This window comes from Gymnogyps californianus, chromosome 3 (genome assembly GCF_018139145.2).
Source record: "Gymnogyps californianus isolate 813 chromosome 3, ASM1813914v2, whole genome shotgun sequence".
Classification (NCBI taxonomy): domain Eukaryota; kingdom Metazoa; phylum Chordata; class Aves; order Accipitriformes; family Cathartidae; genus Gymnogyps; species Gymnogyps californianus.
Window position 1 is genome coordinate 48,640,497 of NC_059473.1, and position 23,173 is coordinate 48,663,669.

The 23,173-nt window shown below is 44.9% G+C and overlaps 1 protein-coding gene across 2 annotated transcripts in view; it reads left to right on the forward strand.

The window, feature by feature from the left end:
* The window catches only part of FRMD1 (FERM domain containing 1), a 43,553-nt gene that overhangs the window by 1,320 nt on the left and 19,060 nt on the right, over positions 1-23,173 (forward strand). For both annotated transcript variants that reach the window (XM_050894836.1, XM_050894837.1), the window contains exons 2-3: positions 8,683-8,847; positions 14,518-14,608. In XM_050894836.1, coding sequence (XP_050750793.1) covers positions 8,752-8,847; positions 14,518-14,608 — 187 coding nt within the window. In that variant the 5' untranslated portion in view covers positions 8,683-8,751. The remainder of the gene's footprint in view (positions 1-8,682; positions 8,848-14,517; positions 14,609-23,173) is intronic.

A 23,173-nucleotide genomic window follows, 5' to 3' on the forward strand; every position in this document is an offset into this window, starting at 1 on the left:
TGAATTCTTTCTTGGTAACAATTTACAGGGAAAGCCTCTGGGTTTCCTGTGCTGAGAAGTCGTCATCCTCTGCATCGAGAGATGTTTCTCCTGCTGCTCGGCAGTGACGGGCTCTCAAGTTAACTCCCCGGTGACATTTAAAATGCACATCTGTTTTTTTCCACCACACCAGGAAACTGTAATGTGCTGTCTGAACCTTGTCCCTTCTTCAGAGAACTGCCATGATGCCCAGGCCCTGACAATAAATACTTCAAAAGCATAGGGCACTTTCCCAGAGAAAGTAATGAGGGTGTATTTCTAGCACTGATGATCTCTGGAGTAATGTTTAAAAAAAAAAAAACAAAACTGTTTGGACATTGGTTTCCCATTCATTTGTTTAGCTTTTTTTTTTTTTTTTTTTTTTTTTTTAGATTTTGTTCCTGGAAAACTTGGAATGACAACAGAATGCTTTGGCCTCACTCTGTTGTTTATTCCTCCCATTTAATTGTTGTGCGCTCTTAGTCAAAGTGTTCTGTTTTCAGCACTGGCGATGTTGAGAGTCTATGTAGTAGGCAGTGTTTTGGCTTCAGATAAGGAATGCCAAATCAGAAGAAAATGGAATCCAAAAGGGAAAAAAAATGTTTTCTTGCAGAGATTACTGTAAGAAAAAAAAAGAGGAGGGGAAACAAAAAAGGGCAAGACAAGTGTAAGCAAAAATAAGTCTACAAAATGCTATTGAAGAACATGAGTTGTAGTGATTCTTTTCAGTGGTTTACCAAAAAATACTGTCTTTGCGCTTTGGACAGGTTTTTTTTCCCTTAGGGATTTTTGTTGTTGTTAACTAGATTTTTATATGAACATGATAAACTGGGATAAACACCAGTGACAAATAAATTTGTGTCACCTTTTTTTCCTGAAACAAAAAATCCTAAAACAAACAAAAAAATTTGTATTTACATGTGTTTTTCCGATTTAAGTCTTTTTTGATAGCAGGTAAGGGCCATGTCATTTCATTTTTGTTTTTTTGTTTAAAAAGTAAAGCTGATGGTGGTTTAAAGCTACAGCGCTCTTTTCTGTTCCCAACACTGCAGGTAAAAAGTGTATGAATCCAGTGGTTAACTCTGTATCGGTTAGCTTTTGTAGTAAAGTCATTGCCCTACTGTTCGTCCAATGCAAGACAATGTAAATTACTTGCATGCTTACTGTGCTCCAGGGTTACACTTCTTTTCTTGCAGAAAGTCCTGTGCTACTGCACTGCTCTTTGATTATCTTGCTGGTATTTAGCAGTGGTACCTTAATTCGTAGTGTGGTGTTAGTAACTGAGCATGGATAAACGGTGAGTCTCAGCCCAAAAGAAGTCCTCTGACAAGGAGGAGCTGCTCCTTGGAGAACCACAGGAGGAAGTAATTTGCTTCTTGTTAAACCATTTCTTATGCTTGCTTTTTCTTTTTTTGCTCTATTTCCTCTTTTTGCAAAATTCAGCCTCACCTCAAAAACGCAGCGCACTCTGTAAAGCTGGTTTTTTGTTCTCTTTGTTTTTTGGGCCGTGTCTTCCCATTTCCCCATCACTGTGCTGAAGCTGATGTCTGGCAGTACTGTGTGCAGTCTCTGAAGCTGCATCCAATCATAAAGACCCTGCTGTTTGTGTTAGTTTTGTCAAGATATTGGCAGATTGGTGTTTTCACACTTGTAATAGAGGCAAGCTGTGTTCCAGGCGGAGTTTTATCTGTTCTTTCTGGAAGTCCGTCCACTTTGCATGAATCAATATTCCTCTCTGCTCTGAATATTTTCAAGACTAGCTGTATGCTTTAGGGGGAAAAAGTTAGAAGCAAAGTGATGCAGAAGCTGCCCAGTTGGTCTGAATATTTAGATGGTGATTCAAATGCCATGAGATCAGCAGTGGACTTTCTTCTTCCTCTGGGGAAGTGAGTGGGTTTTTTTACCTGCTTGTTACTGGTAGCAAAGCTGTTCCTGCTCAGAAGAGTTCTTTACATGAGATATTGGTAAAAGCGTGTCTGTTCTTATTTGTCCTGCAACTCCAGGTATCACATGTGAAGTTATAATGATGCTTTGCTTTTTTTTTTTTTTTAAAAATAAAGATTTCATAGTCTGCTTACTTCTAGAACTGTTACAAGATCTTGGTGAGAATAGAAAATGAGTTTATTCACACTTTTTTTGGACAGCTTTGCAAATATTTCAGAAGGCTTGGTGATCTGTTCCAATTCAGTCCAGCCCAGCTCAAATATAAAAATAGCATCACCATGGAATAACTTCTGCAAAGACAGTCTTGTAGAAGAGTGTCTCTCAGCTGTTGTGCTTAAGGCAAGAGTATAGTAGATCCGCTTGGGAGAAATCCTGTTTACAGCCTTGGTAGACTTAAAAAAAGGAATATATTTACAGTTGGAGAATTAACTGATAGGCTTTTGGGTCATTGCATATTTGCAATTTGCACGATATGGAAGGATGCTTCTCTCCTGAGTTGCTAGTAGAGAGACCAGGTCTTGCTGCTGCTCTCTCTGCCCTTCCTAAGCTTCCTGACAGTTACAGTGGCCGGGAAGGAAGCCTCGCTCTCCCTTATTTTAAAGACCTTGCTGCAGCTCTCCATCTGTACTTTGCCTCTCCTGTTTCCCGTAGCTACAAAAGATGAATGGTCTTTAGTAAAGATTGCACTACTTGGCAGAAGTGCGCAGGGCGAGCGCTGGAGTGCCACACTGAAGTATCTTCTGTTGCTGTCCTTCACACTGAGGTACCAGGCTGTGGCGTTTTCTTTACTGCACTCCTGGCTCTGCATATCTATGCCCATGAATAAGCTTTCTGGAAGGGTCCATCTCGAAAGAGATATGTCCATGTGTTTGAGTGGAGGCAGGCTTGCTGTTACTGAATGGCTATTGAAGCAATTCACTTCCCTTAACCTTTGCAAGATCTCATGCAATGCTGTCTTGGTCATCCAGCTGAGAAAACAGAGCTTTGCACTTCTGAGCAGGCTTCTTTTGCAGCTGCTTTATGTGAGGTGTAATGGACACTGAGGCTGGCTCACACTTTGTCCCATATTTTGCTGGTTCTGTCTTATGCTTCTGCATTTACCTAGGCCAATCAATACCTTCAGTTGCTACTTACTCAGAAACTTTAATTAATGTGCTTGATTTATGAAGTATGAGGAAGCCCTGTAAGTGATTGGTAATCAATAAACAAGTCCATTAATAGATTATGCAGAAGTAAAATTCATTGTAATGAGAAACTTCATGTTGGTAGTCAGATGTGATAGGGTACATGCTACTACTTTTACCAATCAATAAAAAGGCAGGATCAGTTGATCCATTGCTCTTCCCATGTTGGCAAGAGAATGTTTGTCCCCCCAGGAAAAAGCCATGCTGGAAAGGAATTGCATGCTCTAGCTGCAGACTTTACTGTTTGGGTATTGTTTAAAGCACGTACATTGCTAAGTTTTGCATATGCTTCTGATAAAATAATGTATTTTAAAAGGCTGCATGTTTTTGTGTACAAAAATTCAAAGGCACTTTCCATCACTTGGAAGTGATGGAAAAATGTAGTCCCTGTGAGATCCTAATTCATCCCTTTTTGCCTGGAGCCTTTAATACTCATTGTCTGTTTCTCTCAAAAGGCTCCTGAATTCAGTTTTGGTTTCAGGGAAGGATTAAGCCCAGATGATTCATGCTGGGCTGTCCTCACAGGGAGCAAACTGCTGAGGAGCTTTTTTCATCCCATGGGAGAGCCGGATGGAAGCGTGGCAGCCACCCTGCGTGTTCCTGCCACCGCTGCCCTGCCGTTGCGCTTCCGTGTGCTGTAGGAGTCACTTTTACGTGGCTACCAGAGAACGCTGCTGTCCCTGGGTAGGAGAGTTGTCCCCTGTCTTTGAGCTTAAGGACTAGGGCAGCCTACAGACAGAGTAGCATAGCAGCATGGTCCCAGGTTAGGAATGTATGTCCCCGGGAATTTTGGGAGATTCCTTCTTCCTGAGCACACTGGCCACGTTGTGGGGGGTGCAGAGCAGAAGAGTTATAAACCGAAGAGCACGTTTCATGTTCTAGCACTCACTCATGCTGCTTGACATGAGGCAGGAGAACTTCGCAGCACAAAGGTGGAGTGTGGGCAGTCATGCCTAACTAAGAACTGTGTCTAATCCTGCGATGAAGACTAACAAGAAAGCATTTTCCTCTCTATTGTTAAAGCTTGGTGTCACCAGGGAGTGCTGCTTGTACAGGAAGAAAGGAGAAAGGATGTTGGTTGGTGTCTAAGACCAATGCTCAGCGATTTCCCTATCTGTCCCAAAAAGTACAGGGTGATGGCTAGGTCTGCTAGGGCTCCACAGCCCTGGAATTTTTGGAGCCATCTCCTATTGTACCTTTTGGAAATCCTAAAGGAAAGGTGGGAGCCAGGCCTACATCCCATTCCTGCAAGAGGACTGCACTCAGATGTAACAGGTGTTGCTAGCAGATGCAGAAGGCCTGCTGCAGTTGCATCTCCCACATCTGTGGAATGACAGCCAGTTGTCTTTGCTGCCAGTGTTGCATCTGTCCGTAGCCAAGCTGCATTGGTTCTGGGATCCAAGTCCTTCAGAGCACCCAAGTGACTGGGAGGTGTCTTGGTATTCCTTGTTCAATGGCTTTGAATAGGGGCTTCCTACTAAGCAGCGCTCAGTGTTTGAAGGCAGGTGTGTATTCTACCCCAAAAGCAGTGTGTGGACACCAAATTCAGTACCTTACCTCCTTGTGGCATCCTCGCCCTTGGATGTGTCATGCTAGTCCTGGAGTGATGCTGAGGCAGATACATTTGAAAAGTCAGTGTGCTTCTGGGAATTCACTGCAGGACATGACCAGGTTGTCCTGGCTGTTGGTTGCAGGTGGCACTTTTCACATCACCTGCAGTTGTGACATAAAGCTATTTAGCTTCAGTCTTGTTTTCTGCCCTGACAAGCAACTTTTTTTCCCTCCCTCCCAATTGATGCATCTTTCCAGAGAAATCCCCATCTCAGGGGATAGTCAGAGGAGGTGGGTGGGGTCTTAAAGTTGCTGGGAAAGGCTAATATATGCCATCATTCAATCTTTTACTTGCTCAGGCTCTTTATTACTATGTTTTGCAGATAGTACTGGTGCCCTACAGTATGCCTGTGAGGGGACAAAATACTGGAAGGTGAGAGGGGTTCTCTGTTTTAAGGCCATGTTTCATCACGAGTATGAGGCAGCCCAAGTGTGGGTTGCTGCCAAAGGCAGATTTGTTTCCAGGCAGTTGTCTGTCTGTCTGTCTTGCTGCAGGACTGCCTTGATTAAAGCTTCTTAAGCTGATTGTGAAACTGCAGCCTGAGTCTAGTTGTCTTAGAAGCCTAAGATATCTCTGGATAATGTCTGGAAAATGTTAAGAAGAGTCTTAACATTTCTGGGCAGTCTTTGATGGGACTCCGTCGGGCCGCTCTGGTAAGGTTTCATCAGGAAGGTGCTCAATGCTCATTTTCTGTCAACTCTAGCAAAACCGGCTTTCCAAAGATGTTTTACTGCAATAAACCTTACAAAGCATGTTTCCAGGTGTTTTTGAGAGAAGCACAGAATTACCTGTGCTTTTTTCTCTATAGAGGAGGACTTTGTTCTGTTTTGCTGCTTTGAGTTGGTAGGTGATTACTTGTTCATCTATTTGCTTTATCCCCTTGAGATGTGGTTGTGGCAGTACCTAGAGGCTGAAATCAGGATTAGGACCCAATTTGCTGTGGTCCCACGAACTGATGTGTAAAATACAGCGCTGCTCATAAGGCTATGCGAACCCACATGCTGTTTGGATGAGACCTGCTTCCAGACAGACAGGCTGGCTGTGGCGTGGCCCCAAATTCAGTGGTGGCAGGTCATCCTTGTGCCATTGTGTATATGGGCTGTGTGAGGTGGTTTAGCTAGCCATCCTGCTGATATCCAAAGCGAACAGTCTCCTTCCTCCTCCTCCTCCTCCTCCTCCTCCCTTGGAGGGCTCTGCTGCTCTTATCCCTCTCGCTGGGGCAAACCTCAGCCATTCCTGCTTTGACCCAGTAAGTGCTGAGGTTCTGGTCTGGTGCTGGGAGGCAGCTCAAGGGGCCGTGGAGAGAGGAGAGGAAGATTAGGGTTTTTCTTAATGAGTTTTTGTGGCCGTGTTTGAGCTGTTTAATCAGAGGAGTCTTGAAATTAATGACAGGCATGTTTTCCAAAGCTCCGCTGCATGTGTGTTTAGGTAAAATAAACAGTGCTAAATAAGCTGTGCCACCACTCTGGGCACTAATAAGCCTCCTGACTGATACCAGAAGAATACAAATAAATAGCGCCTTTGACTGTTTCATTGATAGACTGCCGGGCCTTTGACCAAGCAATTACGTCTCAAAATGCACTTCTCCAGGAGCTAAGACATGAAGTGATGTTATTTAAAAAAAAAAAAACCCAACAAAAAACACAACAACAAAAACAAACAACCTGTAGGGTGTCCCAGAGGCCGATGATTGACTTCAGCTTTTATTAATTCATCTGCAGTGCATTTGCTGGAGCTTTTAGGGTTTAATTGAGGTTAAGAGGTTGGAATCTGTGGTAAACAAAAGAAAGGCATATGAGCAGTCTGAAATTGTGTATGTTTAAGTAAGAGCATTCCTTCTGGCCACTTGTTTTCATTGGGCAGTTACTCTTGGCTCACAACTTTTTTTTTTTTTTTTAAAAGGTGTAAACGTGCAATGCTAGCAAGTTAATGATTCATTACGTTTTATCACATCCTAACATACCTCTAAAGAAGGCTGAGCTTGGCTTGCGTTTGACCTCCCCCTTCAGATTAAGGATGTTGCTTCTTTAACCTCTTACCTGCTGTGGCGGGGTCCACAAGCTCGTTTGTTTTAGAACATAAGAATTAAAACACCTTCTCCCCCTCCTTTCTCACCTCCTTGCTCCCAGGGTCCAGAGTTGTTCTTTTAAAAATTCAAATGGACAAAGCAGGTGTGAGACCAGAGGAAAAGCTTTGCAGAAGCTTTGTTTTATAGAGGCTATGGGGAAGTGGGATTCAGTTTCTTCAGTTACCCACAGAAAATTGTGTGCACGTGTCTTCCATGGTTGCTTCTTTGTCCTATTTTCAGTTGCGTTGTGAGCCACATGAATGTCTTCGCTTGATCTCCCCTTGCAAGTGGAAATGTGTACTGGCCAGTGCAGCGGTTTGACAATTAAGACAAACCTCCTTATGTTGGAAAACTTGAGCTCATACTCCGAGGTCTTTATGCTGTTGATAAAGTTTATGGCACATATGACATCAGCTGGCAATAATAATGGTGACCTGTTGCCCTCGAGTCATTCTGTAGATATCTGTAATTTATATACAGCTGTTGGTAGTGTGTAGCCTGGAGCCTAAGAGAGCTCATCAGTATAATTACATCGATAAGAGAGGATAAATCTTATTTTAAGATTTAAGAGATATTAAGAGTTTTTCTTTTACTATTTCATTTAATAGAAGCTTTCACCTGTCCAGGAAGTCAAATGTGGTTTTCCTGCTTGCTTATAATTTAGAGTAATCTCCTTTTTAAAACTAATAGTTCTTGTTTAATTAAAAGTAATAATAATAGCCTTTAATAACCTCGTCTGTTTATTAATACAATAAATGCAATTTTTGTGTACTTCTGTCTCATTAGAGATGCTATACATAAAGAACTTGTATCAAAAAATGCTTTATTAAGAAGCATTACATATGCTGGCTCAGGGAAGGAGGTGCATGGAACAGCTTTTGTACTTGCAAAAGGACACTTATAGATCTTTTTCTTGTATTTGATTTAAAAAAAATTAATGTTTCAGCACGGAATACAAGTGAGAGGGGTAAATCCAAGTTCTTTTTTCTGTACTGTACTTTGTTTTCCTGTGACATTTGCTTTTCCCATCTCCCACACAAGAGTTTGATTCTGCCATATTTTTCCCGAAATAGGACAAACATGCTTTTAAAATACCAAATGCTTTTAAAACTTGTATGTAATGCACACATGCATGTGTACATACAGATATATGTATGTATGTCATGTGTTAGCATAACATGATCTGCTTCCTTGCTGCTTATGATCCCTCATCCTTGAATCCATTTTGGAGGGTGAAGGAAAAACCCATGCACCCCTTCATAGCCTGTCTCCTGAAGTGGGCTGTGCTGTGGGCGGTGGGAGAGGGTAGCGCTGCCAGAGCCAGTGCGTTTGGCTGCCTTTGCTGGGGTACATGCCCGTCCCCGGGGGCATGGGGGGCTTTGCGGGCAGGCGTCAGCCAGCAGCACCGCTGTTGCTGCGCTGGTGATGACTGTGCAAGTGTTGCTGGTGGAAAGGAGTCTTACGGTGTGACTGTTTGGGGCAGCTGGGGTTTGACTTGCATGAAGTCTTGCATGGGGATGGAGCGGACCCCATAACCGGTTGGATTCTTGCTGGTTCAGGTCTCTGCTGGCGTTCATCCCTAACCCACCTTGTTATTCTAGGGAGACCTGATTGCTTTATGGCACTCTCCTGGGACTCTCAAGTTAGTTATTTAAAAGTTGACTCTGCCCGGTTTGTGCTGCGATGCTGGTGGAAACGTTGACCATGGCGCTGTAAAACAGATACGTGTTTCTCTCTCTTTTTTTTTTTTTTTTTTTTTAAAACAGCAAGGAGGAAAACATCCTGTCAAACGCGTGCCGCGGGCTGCTCCCAGCGCCAGCAGGAGCGTGGTACTGATGCTCTCACCTTCTTGACAGGTGCGTGGGATGAAGGGAGCCTGACGCCTGCCCGGAGAGGAGACCCCAGCCCCTGCAGAGCTGCCCACCATGAGCAAGGCGCTGCTGGCAGGCAGGATGCAGCCGGAGAGCCGGAACGTCTGTGTCTTCCTGCCCACCCGGGAGCAGCTCAGCCTAGCTGTCGGGGTGAGTGGCTGGGAAGGAGGCTGGGAGGTCGCTGCATCGCGGCCGTGGCTGCGGTTCAGTTTTGTTAGCTCCCATTGTTCTCCCAAAAGCTTGGTGCCGGTCTGCTGACCGAAAGGCTATTAGCCAGCTTAGGGTAATTGGTGCTCCATTTTCTAATTGGGCAGCTTCAACTCATTTGCAGAGTTCCTTAAAAGTCCTGGTTGTGTTTTTGGACGGAGGGTCCTCTCTGCTCTTTTTCTGTTGTTACTTCTTTTTTATTCTCTCTGAGTGTTTTTGCCATTGATAATAATCTAGCAATTTTTAAAAAATTGAACCTGAAGTGCCTTGATGATTTAGCAAGCATGCCCAACACGTGGCCGTTTGCTCTGGCGTTTTAGCTATTTCTGGTTTTGATAGTCTGCAGATCGCTTCAAAGACTCTAAGGCAGAGTAAACAGCCATTGAGGGTGGGGGGGGGTTTTGCCTCCTTTGAGAACTTGTACACACAAAAACTAGAGGTAAGTCGCTTTATTTCTTTGATCGCCACTTCAAATGCCTAAGTGTGTGTGTGCACGAGTGACAGCAGAGCCAGGTCAGCTGGCAGCCCAGCGTGGCACGGTGTCCACCACGGCGCGGTGCCTCTTTGTGCAACGCCGGCTGCTCCTTGAACTTGTGAGAAACTGAGCTGACAGAGGCACTTCACGTTCAGATGACAAGCTAGCCTCAAAGGTAAGTGCTCTCTTGTGAGCGTGTGTGTGCACTCATGTGTGGGCTGGGGAGGTTTTGCTTTGTTTTGGGTGGGGTTTTTTCCCCCCCTCTGGGATGGGGAGGGGGAGAAGACGGTTGAGGTGAACTGTTATTAAGCACTTGATTGAAACGGTGGCTTTTGAAACTATGCATGTTAATCTTCAAAAATCCATGTAGGAATTTTCCTACCTGCTGTGCTTAAGTGTGACATTGTTAACTGAAACAGCCGCAAGGGCTGGATGGAACAAGGCTTTAACAGCAAAATCTGGGGCGCTCTGCTTCTAGGTTACTGGTTCAAACCAGCCCATCTACTGCCCCAGAAGGCTTTTGCAATCTGCTGACTTTTGTGCAAGCCACAAAATGATCATTTAATTAAGTTCTTGGTGGCAAGTGCACGGGCCTGGGTAATGGTCTGTTGCAGCTGACCCTAAATCTCACCTTCGTACAGCTTTTATCAGGGAGGCTAAAGATCCGAGATAGCGGAGCTCGCCCTGCCATGGGGAAGGTGCGGACTGTTGTGCAGGAGGGCAGTGTGCTGGCAGGGCTGATACCGTCACCGCTCCTCGCTGTGCCCATGCCTGAGCTGGGCACATGGCTGTTCCTGCACTGCTGGGTCACACTCCACCCATTATTAAGTTTAGGCAGTGCTTAGACCATACGGTAAATCCTAGATACCTGCAGTTTATCATAAAATCATAGAATCACTTAGGTTGGAAAAGACCCTTAAGATCATAGAGTCCAACCATAAACCTAACACTGCCAAGTCCACCACTAAACCATGTCCCTAAGTGCCACATCTACACATCTTTTGAATACCTCCAGGGTATTTAACGAGCATAAGAAATGGTCTTTCACATTGAGCACTGGCAGGGATGGAGGGAAGGTGCCGTGTCCCCCCCGTTCCTCCCTGCTGCCCCTCCAAAGAGTCGGGGTGCCTTGAGCATCGCCATCTTGTCCTGTGGAGAGGTCCCTGCCACAGCACCCCTTGGTAGCCCTTTTAAAGACATTTTCCCTCCTTGCTTCTGCTGTCCCTTGCTTTGGCAGCTGGGAAGTTGGGAAAATATGTACGTGGAGATGCCTGCATGTGAAAGGAAATAGCTGCCTGGACCAAAACATGAGACCTCAATACACAGTTGTGTCCTAATTGCATAGAGAGTGAAATGTGACCTGTTAACAGCTGGGCAAGTCACCAAAACCAGCTTTTCATTTGGCTTCTGTCTTTACCACAACACCCCTTCAAAACAACAACAAAAATTAAGATTTTGCAGCTGGAGAGATCTTTTTTTTTTTTTTTGGTAAAGGAACATCAAGGCAATTTTCTAGTGATGTTGGTAGAACCCAGATTTAATTAGCACAACCACAGATGATACTTTGTGCATTTATTAGAATAATAATGCCACTACTTAAGGTTTCCAAAGCCTTTTAACCTCTTCAGTGTGGAATGCAAATACTAAACAAGCTTGCAGCTCAGTGAGGTAGGTAGGAATGGTTATCCTTCCAGCAGAATAAATTATAGATCCTTCCAGTGATAAGCACAGTGTTTATGCAGGTAATTCCTTTCTCACCCCTCCCATATAAATTCCACCCTTCCAGATAAGAGTTTACCTATATGTGTTTTATGTAGTCACATGTAGATTGAAGCCCGCTCTTTAAAATGGATTTGTCTTATGCCCTTCACAGATAGTGCTGTTGAAGAGAGAAGAGCAGGAGCCATTTTAAAGTCTCTTCCCCCATAACTGGGTATCTCTTCATTAACTTTGGTGTTCACCTTTCTGGATGTATAGATGAATTTGAGGGGATGGTGAAGAGGAAAACTGTCTTCCCAAGACCAACTGTGAACGTGAGGAGAAGCAGAGCAGTGAGGAGAACTAGTGGGTGCTGCAGTTCACCAGTCGCCCCGAGGCCGGCGAGGTGAAGTGGGAGGTTTCTGCTGGGGAGAATGGACATCAGAGCACAGAGGAAAGCAGTCTGCCTTGCTCCAGGCAGCCCCAGTGGGGAGATGGAGTATGAGCACCAGGGAGCTTAGGCAGGCTGTGAGTGAGCATGATGCAACTAGAAATTGTATGTTTGCACCAAAGATCTTGGAGTGGTATCTAGTTTGTTCGGTTTTGTGTATCTGCTAGCATTGTGGCTCATCTCCCTGATAGTTTTGAACCTGTTGATCAATATCAACTAGTTTTTATGACTAGGTTTCAGAAAATTTTCTGGGATGGTAGCAGCTGAATAAAGGAGAGAGACCTATGCTTGCAAAGGTCTGGCTGCCAATGAGGGAAGCAGGGCAGGCAGCCACCCTACCTGTGTTTGGGTAGTTCAGAAGCAGCCACAGCAGATGTTGCTCCTTGCCTAGCTGCTTTAGAAAAGGTGGGAGTGTGAGCAGAGATTTTTGGAGGGGAGGAAGTCTGAGGTCCTGTGTGTTGGTGAATGGCAGGCATAGGTCTCAAGTCTTTCAGTTGTTCTGTGAGCAGGAGAGCTAATGTTTTAAAGCATATGGACCAAGAAAAATAGAGATAGATAACCAATACGCATGAATATTTGCACGCAGAATGACCCTGGAGTAGCAGTTACCTTCTGTAAACTTGCACTTGGCTTCACTTTGGACTAAATTTCACGTGTAAAGAAGCCCTGAGTCTGACGTGGGGCAAAGCTGAGTATCAGTGAAAGGAATGATTCATGGCGTGTCTGGGATGGAGCTTGGCACAGGAACCAAATGCAAAGGGAGGAAAGGCCAAAGAGAAGCACGCAGATGAAAAACGCAAAGGGAAATGTTTGTTGCTTTGAGCAGAGGGGAAGGCAGGAGGAGGGAACAGTGATTACAAGTGTAATCGGTATTGCATAGCCTTGAAGGCTGGGAGTAAAACTTGATACAGAAGGGAAGTGCCAAAAGGAGAATGGACAAGGTGGTAGCTCACATACCTGCTGTGCAAGAAATCTGATTAAATCACTGCTTTAGAGCTGAGTGTCACAAAACATTGAAGTGCTCAGTTCCCTAGAACTAAGTATCTTAAAGCAGGTTTTTCCTCCCTTAGGTGTGAAAGCTTGCCACTTACAAAATTCATCAAATCGTATAGCTTTTACATAGAGTCCTGTGCTGCCAGTGACTCTTGTATGCCCATAACCATTCTGGCTAGGGGTAGGTCACCTCTTCCTTAGCGAGTCCTTCCCAGGTAGGAGAACATGCTGAGAGCTTGCTTCCTTGAGAAAGGAGGCAGACCTGCGCCCAACTTTTCCTTCCAACTGCATGTTCTTGGCAGTTGAGCAAATATTGCATTTAGGTGTGAGACTGTAAGGGTGCAGTCTCACACGGAGACCCATAATAAGACCCAGATGTGGTTTTGGGTCTTATCAGAACTGTGCACTACCCTCTCCCCTCCCAAAGCACACAGAGGCACATGCAGAAGTTTCAAAGCTCCTGATAAAGTGGTAGTGAGTGGCTGGCTAGTGATGCCTTGTCAAGTAGAAGAAAATGAGTACTTAAATGACCTCCTGTTTCCCATTGTCCATGTCCAGTGACGTGGTACATCCTGGGGCAGGGAGGGGAGCGCAGTTGGTTTCTGGGGAGTGTGGCACAGCTGCACTAAAAGGGTTTGAAGAATTATTGTAGCAATTAGTTTGATGGCGGTGATTAGTTTGTAGGAAGGTTCAGTAGTCGACTTCTGCTCCGTCACCTTTGCCGCTGTGAAGGTAGCGCTGCAGTGTTCCCCCTTGGGAAGGCTGCTCCTGCTGCTGCTAATCTGCATCGTCCAGCAGTGGTGTAATGAAATTCAGAGGTTCTGGCCCATTTCGCAGCTGCAGCTGGCCGCACCCTGGGCTGAGCTGAGGTTGTCTGTGTCAGCGTTGTTCTGCTCTCCCCATCCACTCTTGCTCAGAACTCCTTCCCCCATGCCTCTGAGGGTTGGGGGCTTGGGGGTTTTTGTTTGTGCCTGTGGTTGTCTGTCTGTCTGTGCTTCTGGAGTGGTGCAATGGGGCGGGGGGTAATGAGGCTATAGGTGGGGGGATATTTAGTGGGGGAATTTTCCGCTCATGGTACACATCTAGGTCTGCACGTGCAGGCAGCCAGAATCACACTCTTGCTGGGGGGAGCCTGTGCTCTGAGCAGCCCTGCTAGAAAAGTGCATTCAGTAGCTGTGCCGCAGTGCCATGGCGCTCTCTTGCCCTGTGCTGTGATTGCAAATGCTACCCAGCCTCTGGTCCCTTGCAGGAGCGTATGCTGACAGCTCTGCTTTCCCAGTGCTTCCTCAGTGCATGCACAGCGTTATGGGAGGCAAGGGTACTGGCAGGTCTCAGCATGGCACGGAAATGGGCAAGAGCTTGTAGGCCGTTGGTGACAGCTTCAGAAGATGAAGATGTTAATTGCTGTGTGGCCAGAAGTCAGCAGGGGACAGAACAAGCTCTTCTGTGTGGGGTACAGAGCAACCTCATCTCTCTTCAACCCACGAGCTATTTCTGCTCAAACCATGCAGTCCTGGGTTGGTTTGTGTACTTTTGTTTTTAGTTCTCCTGAATGAAAGTTTTCTTTTTTGTTGTTTTTTCTCTTAACCTCTCAAAAAAAAAAAAATCTACAGGAGAGTAGTATTTTCATTTCTGTAATTACGATCATGCTTTTTGTAAGAGCACCTGTGAATAGCCTGGTCAGTACTGCACAAAACTAGGGCTCCAGCAATGCTCCAAATTTTTACACAAAGATGCCAATAGATAGGAAACTTTAAATTCCTGTCTTACTGAGCTCAGCCACTTTGCACTGTGAAGGAAGAAGAACGACACATTGATTATTATTCTGTGATAATAGCAATAATACTGAAAACAAAGCTTGTTCTGTGGGGTGGTGTTGTGGGTTTTTTTTTTTTTGCTATGGTACCCAAAAATGTATTGGCCAATGTAAAGAAGGAGAATTGCTCCATCCAGGTGTGTGAGCCATCTGTAATGTCGGATTGGTTGTTTCTTTCAGGTCAAAGCCACTGGACAGGAGCTCTTTCAGCAAGTTTGTGATTTAGTGAAGATTAAAGAGCCTCACTTCTTTGGCCTCAGCATTGTTAAAAGTAAGCAAATTCAATGCATGGAGCAAATGACTTGGCAAACGTCCACAGACCTGCTTGTGTATTTACAGTGTGTGCGTATATACACAGCGGCCGTGCCTGCGGGGAATTTGATTGTAATAAGGTCACAAAGTATGTAGATCATGCACAGGCTTCTCAGAGCTCTTTTGATCTTTGGTATGTGGGCAGACAAATTGGGAGAAGGGGGGCTTTTGTTCTCCTCCTTTGTTCTTACGTTCCACCTCTTTGTGGCGTTTTCTTTCTCTCCTGTAGCCGAGTTGCTAGCCAACATATTTGTCACTGAATTCAAAACTGTCAGTAGTTGAAGAGGAGGTGAATTTTAAAAGGACTTTGGGGCTGAAAGTGTCACTTGTCTTCTGAAGTCACATGCAAAGAATGTGGCACCAGGAGGAGGAAACTCAAATGGTTTGAGAGGACTGAATGCATGTGTGGGGGACATTGGGTTTTGAAATACCGCATGGGAAATACAAAACTTCTTAGTCTGTGGGTTGAAGTTCAGTCTGCTTGGTCCTACGGCTTAGTGTTGATCAGGGAACAGTGTAAGATGATGCCTTAAAAGAGCAAACTGATATGAAATAGTACATTTCTAGGATGGTGTGTGCCAATGCACCCCCAACTCTTAGTAGTTAGAAATGGATCTGTTGTCCTCCTTATCCTGTCTCTCTGCATTTCCACAAGTGTGGAAAGGACTTTTGTTCCCTCCAAAATTTTTCTCAAGTGTGTTACTATTTACTACTGCAACTCTAGATACTGTTTCATTGAAATGAGAATAGTCATTTATGAGTCCTTCTAAATTGACTTTCTTTTGCCTCCTTATGAGTATGTGGGATAAAATAGTTTCTCTTAAGTTTACTTGTCTCATTTCCTTTCTGCTGTCATTCTCTAAGAACTCTTAGGTTTTTTGAGCACAGCACTCAAGCTAAGACTGGAGTAAGCTGTTTATCTCTGTGAGGTTTGTAGAGTGTCCAAGAGATTCCATCAACGTAACTAAACTGGTAGCTAAGAAATATATCTGTGCATTTAAATCAGCGCAGGTTTTTTTATGTGACGAAGGCCTGAATGCTCTTAACTTTTTTCACAAATTGACTGTGTTCCTCTGAGTTCACCCCTCTGCCGCCTTTTTATAACATCAGATTTTGCCTATTCCACTTGCAGGATGTCTTGGGTGAAATTGGAGCTCATGTCCTCCCCTGTAAGGCAGGGCAATTTCATTCCCATTTTCTTTGAATTAGGTGCTCTTCTCCTGTTCTCCTCGTGTTTCTTTCACTTTTTTCCCCCTTCGTATCTTTCTTGTTTCATATTTTCTGTACCTTGCTTTTTCCTTCCCTCCCACCTTTTGCGTGGAGCAGTTTCCTTCACCCTGTCAAGCACAGGGGCTCTGGCCCCAACATACTTTATTGTGGCACATGCCTTTCAGCCTGTTAGAAATGCAGTATAACTACCCCAACCCAAAGAGCATAATAAAGGTGTGCTGACTGGACCTTAAAGTATATTGCCCATAGCTTTAACATAAACAATCTTCTCGCTTCACAAAAGCGTCCTTCCTTTTCAGAGAAGCTAATTCTTCGCAAAGCTCTTAGAAAAATGTCAAGGAAAAGAGTTGCAGGAGCCCAGTAGCATGAATTAACCTCTCTTTTTTTTTTTTTGTTTTGTTTTGTTTTCCTGACTATTCCTCACTCCTGCTTGCTGTAGCTCAGTTTGTAAAGCTGCTTAATTGAAGGGTCCGCGTGCTCACCCAGGCTCCTCCTGACAGCCATCTCCTTCTGCCACCCAGGCAGGTGTCAGGATTTTGGGTGAGGAGGAGATTTATTTTTGTTTGTGCCTCTGTTCAACAAACTATTGGGCCTGGACAACAGGAGAGAGGAAAGTGTCAGCAGTGAGTCAGCCTGAATGGCCACAGCCACCAGGAAGGCTGCAGCCCACTCTCGAGAGAGGGAGCAAATCTGATCTGTTTGTTATTGCTTCCTCTGGTCCCTACCTTTAGTCTGTGAAAGTCCAGTGAGCTGCTGACTGAAGTCTTGTGAGGTGGGTTTTAGGGTTTTCTTTATTTTGTTTTTAAAACAGCTCCAGGTTTATAACTGTAGAGCTGTAGCAAAGGAAATATTTTGTTTTCTGTTCCCCAACTTGATTTTCCCCCTCCTTGTTTTGGCCAACAGACTGGTGATTGTCTCCCTTGCTGCCAGTGGTAAGTGAGGTCTTGCTTCTATTGCAAATGTAGCACTCTCCATCTTTGGCATTTGGAAGTAGCCTGTAAGGCGTTGCCTGCTTTTCAGGGATTTTTAGTTTCACGGCAAGCTATCATCTCAAGAAAGGGAAGCAGCCTGGTCAGGTTGTGGGGAGGCCTGGGTAAGTTTTGCATTGCCCAGGGTTGTCTTGTGGGTACTTAAGTCAACTGCTTTGGCCAAGGGCAGCAAGTCGGTGTACATCCTGCAGAGGCTGCGAAGGGAAGGCGTGGGGCTGGTCTGCAGGGCGAGGGCAGGTTAGATGTCAGAAAACTAGAGAGGAAGCCTCTGCATTTCAGACCAAAGTATTCCTCTTCTGCATCCTGGTTTCACCTCTCTACACTGCAGCTCTAAGATGTCACTTTTTAAGAAACAACTGCTCTGTTTTAATAAGGGTGTATTTCCCGGTTTCTTAATGTGTATGTATTTTTGGCAGTCTGATGCTGCCACATGCAGAACAAGGTATTCTAATCCCCTTGCATCCATTACCTTGCTGCTAATTTGTCAACAAAACCCTGACTGTCAGCAGTAGCAAGAGAATGAAAATTAAAGGATTTCTACAGAACTGTAACCAATCACACTGGGTGGATTATCTGGATTAGGAGCCCATTTGACCTGCAGACGTTGTACAGATAGACTAATGCTCAGCTGGTCTCATAGTAAGTATGTGTGTGAGGGGGAGAGGTTGGGCTCCTTAATCATAAACAGAAGTTTAACCCTTAAGTGTGGCAAAAATGAAAACAGCACCACAAAGCACTCTGCAAACTGCAAACCACGAATGCTGCGAGATCTAAGTTCTAGATCTTGGAGCGTGTCTTCTAGCATTCGTTGCCTAAATTTTTTGCCTTCACTTCTGACTGTTACAGATGCTGAGGGCAAGCTTCAGGATTTAAGATAACAGTAATGGTGGCAGAACAGAATTTTTCACTCCTTTTCTCTTGAGCCTTCTTTTTCTTAAGACGAAAATGCCGTCAGCCAACTGTATTGGGGGGAAAAAAGGTTGCATCTATAAGAAGAATTTGATCCTTTTGAAAATTAAGTTCAGAAGTATATATTAATGGGAAGCCACACCAGCACAAAGCTTGGGACATGTTGCTCTTCTAGTTTTGTCACAGATCATCAAGCAGGCTATACCTTGTGTTCTGCTGCTGCTGAAGTGCATTTTTTCCTTGTAGTTTGCTTAGTGAAAGATGCAACCCTGCCAGGTCCAAGCTGGCTCCATAGGCTTCAGCAGCTGGGTCTTACATTGCAGCTCCTCCTGCAGAGTCAACCTTATCTAGTACCCTGTGGGAGGTTTCCCTCTTGTTATCAGAAAGTGTATGCAGCAACACAATTCAGTCTTCTAAACAAAAACTGATTGTCAGCAGACAAAGAACAGCCAGGCCTCCTTTGTTGTTATAACCCGGATCCCTGCGATCCTGAATCTTGGGCTTCTCTGTTCTAGGAGCAAACTTTGCTTGACCCAAGCAGATGGAAGCCTTCGACTGGGAAGGAGCAAGCCTGCAGCTCCTACACCCTGCCACTGTCTCTCTGTGTCCTCTTACCAGTTTGTCAGGTTGGCTTTCTAACAAAGCCAAATCCCTTTGCTTCAGCTCCCCTCCCTCAAGGATCATCATTCAGTTATTACAGCTATGGCTGGTTCACGTTGCCAGACCCATGCCTCCCAGTCCTCCTTACTTGTGTGTTTAGCCAAGGAGCTTGGTGGTTAACTCTGCCAAGACCACTGTCTCCAGTTAACTCTCCTGTGTCTGTGTGTCCTTCAGTACTGAAGCTTATGGACGGAATACGCTACCACATTATTTTTATATTGCATGGGTATCTGTTATAACAAAGGGTCTTTTAAGAAGACAGGTGACAATTGAAGTTCTCCAGAACACCCTCAGATGATTTCTATACCCCAGTCCTTCCCCACTATCCCTGCTTCTGCCTCCTCCCTCAAATATCTGCTTGGATAGTTGCATTTCCTTTATGAATTGCTTCTGCATCCTAACCTAAGAAGATACAGCTCTATTATAATGACTTTGTTACCTCCAACAAGAGTTAAATGCAATGTAAGGAAAACGTGGGCAGAAATGTGCCACCTAGAGGGAATTGCAGGAGTTCAGGTGTTAAAAAAGTGTATAACGCTCCTTGGAAGTACTTGTATGGTCTCTTCCTGGGAAGGCATTTCTTTGCCTGCACCTGCTGTCAGTTGTTTCTCTTTCAGCATCAGTACAACATCCAGCCAAGTGCTCTCCTGCCTGAGGATTGCAAGGGGTTTGTTTGCTCCTGGATGAGCAGTGCTGGAAATGGTTCTGCAGCTCTTCTTGTGCAGAAGAGTCCCCGGTGATACTGCCAAAGGTCCAAAGGGCTTTGCCTGGGCATGCCTTGTTGCTAACTGCAAGATGCCAACATAAAATTCCTGCAGTACCTGCCTGTCGTCAGGAATGACTGAGCCTTTATCTCAGTCTTCAGATCTCAGTAGTTCCTAACAGCCACACTACCTTGGGCTTCTTTATATTGCCTCCTTTCACTCTTCCCTCTATGTACCTTCTGTTCATCCCAGGTAAAGTGACCTCAGCCAGGACCTCCCTTGCTTTATTCCCAGCCTCTGTTGTGGTTCTTCCCTTCTTCACTTGGGATACGTGTACTTCCCAGCTAAAGCTTAAAAACACAAGGTTATCCTGAACCAAGTTCTTCTAGACCCCTCAGTAAACTAATCAACCAGGTACTGAAAAGTGGACAAGGTTTCTTTCTGTTGGCTTGAAAGGTAATACCAGGAGCATCGAGAAGTTATGTAGAGGTGGTGGGAGCAGATGCCATGTGGATATTGATGTTCCCAGGCCACCAGCACTTGGAAGCCTGGGGAGCTCCACATGCAAAAGGAGTGTGTAGCCATCTCTGCTTCAATAAACAAACAAAAAACCCCATGCTGGTATTCAGGGAAGCTAAACAGGTTATGTGAGGTCTACAGCATGTGTTGTGAGGTATTTTTAAGCACTGGGGTTTTTAAGCTTTAGCTCTCCCCTACATCTCCCCTCCCCAGCATCCCTCTGTTCTGCTCCCGGTCTCTTTCCTGTTGCCTCTCAAGGGAAATAGTGGTGTTGCCATGAGGCTTCATGCAGCATCTGGGAGAAATTAAGCGCTATAGCCAAGGACAATTTTTTTCTCCTTCTCTTTAAGGCAGAAAATGCTTGCTACATGGAAGTTTGGCTTTGCACTAATTCATATTTTATTTGAATCCTAATCTTCTGGACTGTCTAAATAGTTATAATATTAAAATATACTTGGCTCAACCGAAGGAGTTAATGGGACGTTCCTGGCTGCCAACGGGGCCTGAGCGCTGCTTCTTGGTAGGACAGGACTTAGCTCTGTGGAATTTCTCAGTGCTCCTAGCCCAAAATGGGCAGAGGAGGAGAACAGGTTATTGGCATTCACCATTAGTTAGCTTTTCTGCAGGGAACTTACCTTTCATAAAAAATGAAAGGGGGAGGCACTGGTTAATGCAAAATAATGGCTTTTAGAGTAACAATGACTCAGAACTGATTTGACCCTGTATTACAGGCATAATTTTCTATTCCCGTTTTCCCTGCAGTGTAAATACTGCCTATTGTAAATCTGCATCACTCACTGGAACTGTGTCACTTTTTTCTGACTAGAGACCTGGCCCATTATTTTTTTGCAATAATGTGCGTCCTATATTTGCTTGAATACGTAAATGTGCTAAGCTAATTTTGCAGAGTAGGAGCGCTTGAATGTTTGCATTTCTGGTGAGTGCTTAACTTGAAGTGAGATTTTTACAGCACAAACTTTCCATTTCATTTGAGGGCTCTTAAAAGCTGAAATTGGGAGAAATGTGTAAATTGCATTACTGCAAACTGGCTGGCTGTCCAGATGTGTTTCTTGGGATTGCAGTGCAGTGCACTGGTGTGTTGTGCCAGGTCTGGTATCTGTGCACACTTACATGAGGGAACCCTTTAAGAGAAGCTGAGGTGATATACTTTTAAGCTCACTGACAGCTCTGAGACGAGATTCATGAACGCAGTGTTAGTAGCTGCATGGGGACGGGTACGTCTTTGCATGCATGCGTGCTTCTAAGCCAGCTTCTTAGTACCTTTCAGTTGTTGTCCTTCAGCTGAGGGCAGTGAAGCAATGACAGTTTGTACCTGCTGAGTATCCAGCCCTGTTTGGATCCACAAGTTGGATGCATTCTTCCCTGGAAAGGTGGCCATCTGTGCATTTCTATACTGTCCTTTAAAGCACTGCTCTGGCGTGCTGGAATTTGGTGCCTTCATCTCTGTTAGAGATGCTTGTTTTCAAACCAGAGACAGTTTTAGCATCTGGCAAAAGATCTCTAAGTTTCACCACTAATCAAGTTTAAGGGAAAAAAAAAGCCCACAACCCACGTAGGGCTGGGAAGGGAAATACTTATTTGTTTTTGTAGATGGAGGCTTACGCTGCAGGTTGACATTCCAGCAATATTAACTTCATTAAGGCAGGAATGCAGCGCTGCATTCTTGCACGGGAGGGAGGAGGGGAGGATGCTGGGCTGGGCTGGGCTGGGGAGGAGCAGGACCCTCAGGGAGAGCTGATAGATTGGGGTGTCTTCCTCCTTCAGCCTCGCTTATTCTTGGGGTTTATGTGCACCTCTTAGTAGGCGTGATAATGACCTGGAGTCCTCAGGCTTGGCATCTGGGCCCTCCCAGAGTCATCTCTCTAACCTAATTAACATGACAGAGATAAATAGGGGCTATGGGATGTGGGTAACAAATGGCTTTACTGCAGTGGAACTGCTCTGTCATCCTTTTCCCATTTCTGTCCCAGTATCCATGTGTGATGGGATGGCTCAGGGTCTATCACCGTGCTTGCTGTTCCCATCTTTCCCTCACAGCTGAGGAATAACTCACGTATTTCCCTAAATGCCTCTGGGTATGGGATCGTTCCTGAGCGAGAAGGAAAAACTGACCCCACAGCTTGTTGCAGCCTTGGAGGTTCCCTACCCTCTTTACAAGATGGCAGCTAAACACCATGGTGCTGGCAGAACCGATACAGGCTCTACCCAGCACTGCTGTGCCATCAGGAGCAGCCCCAGTCCCGCTGCGGGAGCCCGTAGTGGAGCGAGCGCCCTGCCCTGGGACTGACTGGGTGCTGTGCTACTGTTATCCCACTCCTGTCGCCTGCTGTGCAATTGCTTCCTAAATGAGCTTTTATTTACTTTTTAAGAAAAGCTTTACAGGGAGACGCTTATCAGCTTGGCAGCTGACAAGGGACAGAGACAAGTCCAAGAGATGGACCAAACCCATCTCTCGCACTGACCAGGACTTCTGTCAACCTTTTCAAGGCAGCATTATCTGATCTTAGTGGACTTAAAGAAGCAAGGATTGGGACCAGCATAGCCCCTCAGCCGCCCTATCTTACAGGCATAAGTGAAGAGGCAGGTACAAGATGCAAGGTACAAGACCTCTTCCTCTCCTTGTCAAAATAGCAAAACAACTTCTATATCACCTTGTGTGCTACAGCACTTAAATACCCACCACTAAAATTTTCGGGATTTCTGTACAACAATTTCAACAGTGCTGTTAAATACTGTGTTGTATGTGTGTGTGACATGTCAAGCAACGTGGTAAATGGAAGTGTAATTATATTAAAATTACAGCTGCAATCAGTACAGTGCAGGAAAGATCATAGAGATGGAAACGGGACTTTTTTGCAATTGTCCTCTTTGTGTCCAGTGTTACTGGTATTTTACGCAAGGCTTCCTGTTAGTGTGGTATGTGGACCAATTCTGGCTAGCACCAGGTGTGGTTTATTTCACTTGAGGTGGGAGCTGAAGGAGGTGGTGATAGGGGGTTATTTTGCTTGCTTGTTTTTTAAAAGCTTGCAAAGGAAGTATTTGCTGTATCTGCCCCTGTAAAGAACTGGAATGCTCTGGGAGGAGCCATCAGAAAGCAAAAGCCAAAGCTTGGAAGTCTGGGCTGGTCTTCAGGGGCAGAAGGTTGTTTTGTGAAGGGTTCTTTTTTTTCCTTTTTTTTCTTTTTTCCCTTTTTTGCCCTGCTCCTTTCATGTCTAAGGAACAAGCTCTTCAACTTGGCACTTATGTCACCTGTCAAAACACTTCTCTGGGCAAGACCAAAGAGTAGAGGGACTGGTCAGGTGAACGTGCTCAGCTGGTATTGCTGCTGAAGCCTTAAATGCCCATCAGGTCTTTTTTTTTTTTTTTGAGAGACTTGAGAAGGCTCAGGGAAAAATCTTTCGCTGGCTGAGTTGTTTGGATTTGATAATTGGTAAGCAGTGTTATAAAACATTGGCTTTGAAAGCAGTACAAAGCTCTTTCAAGGCAATGTGC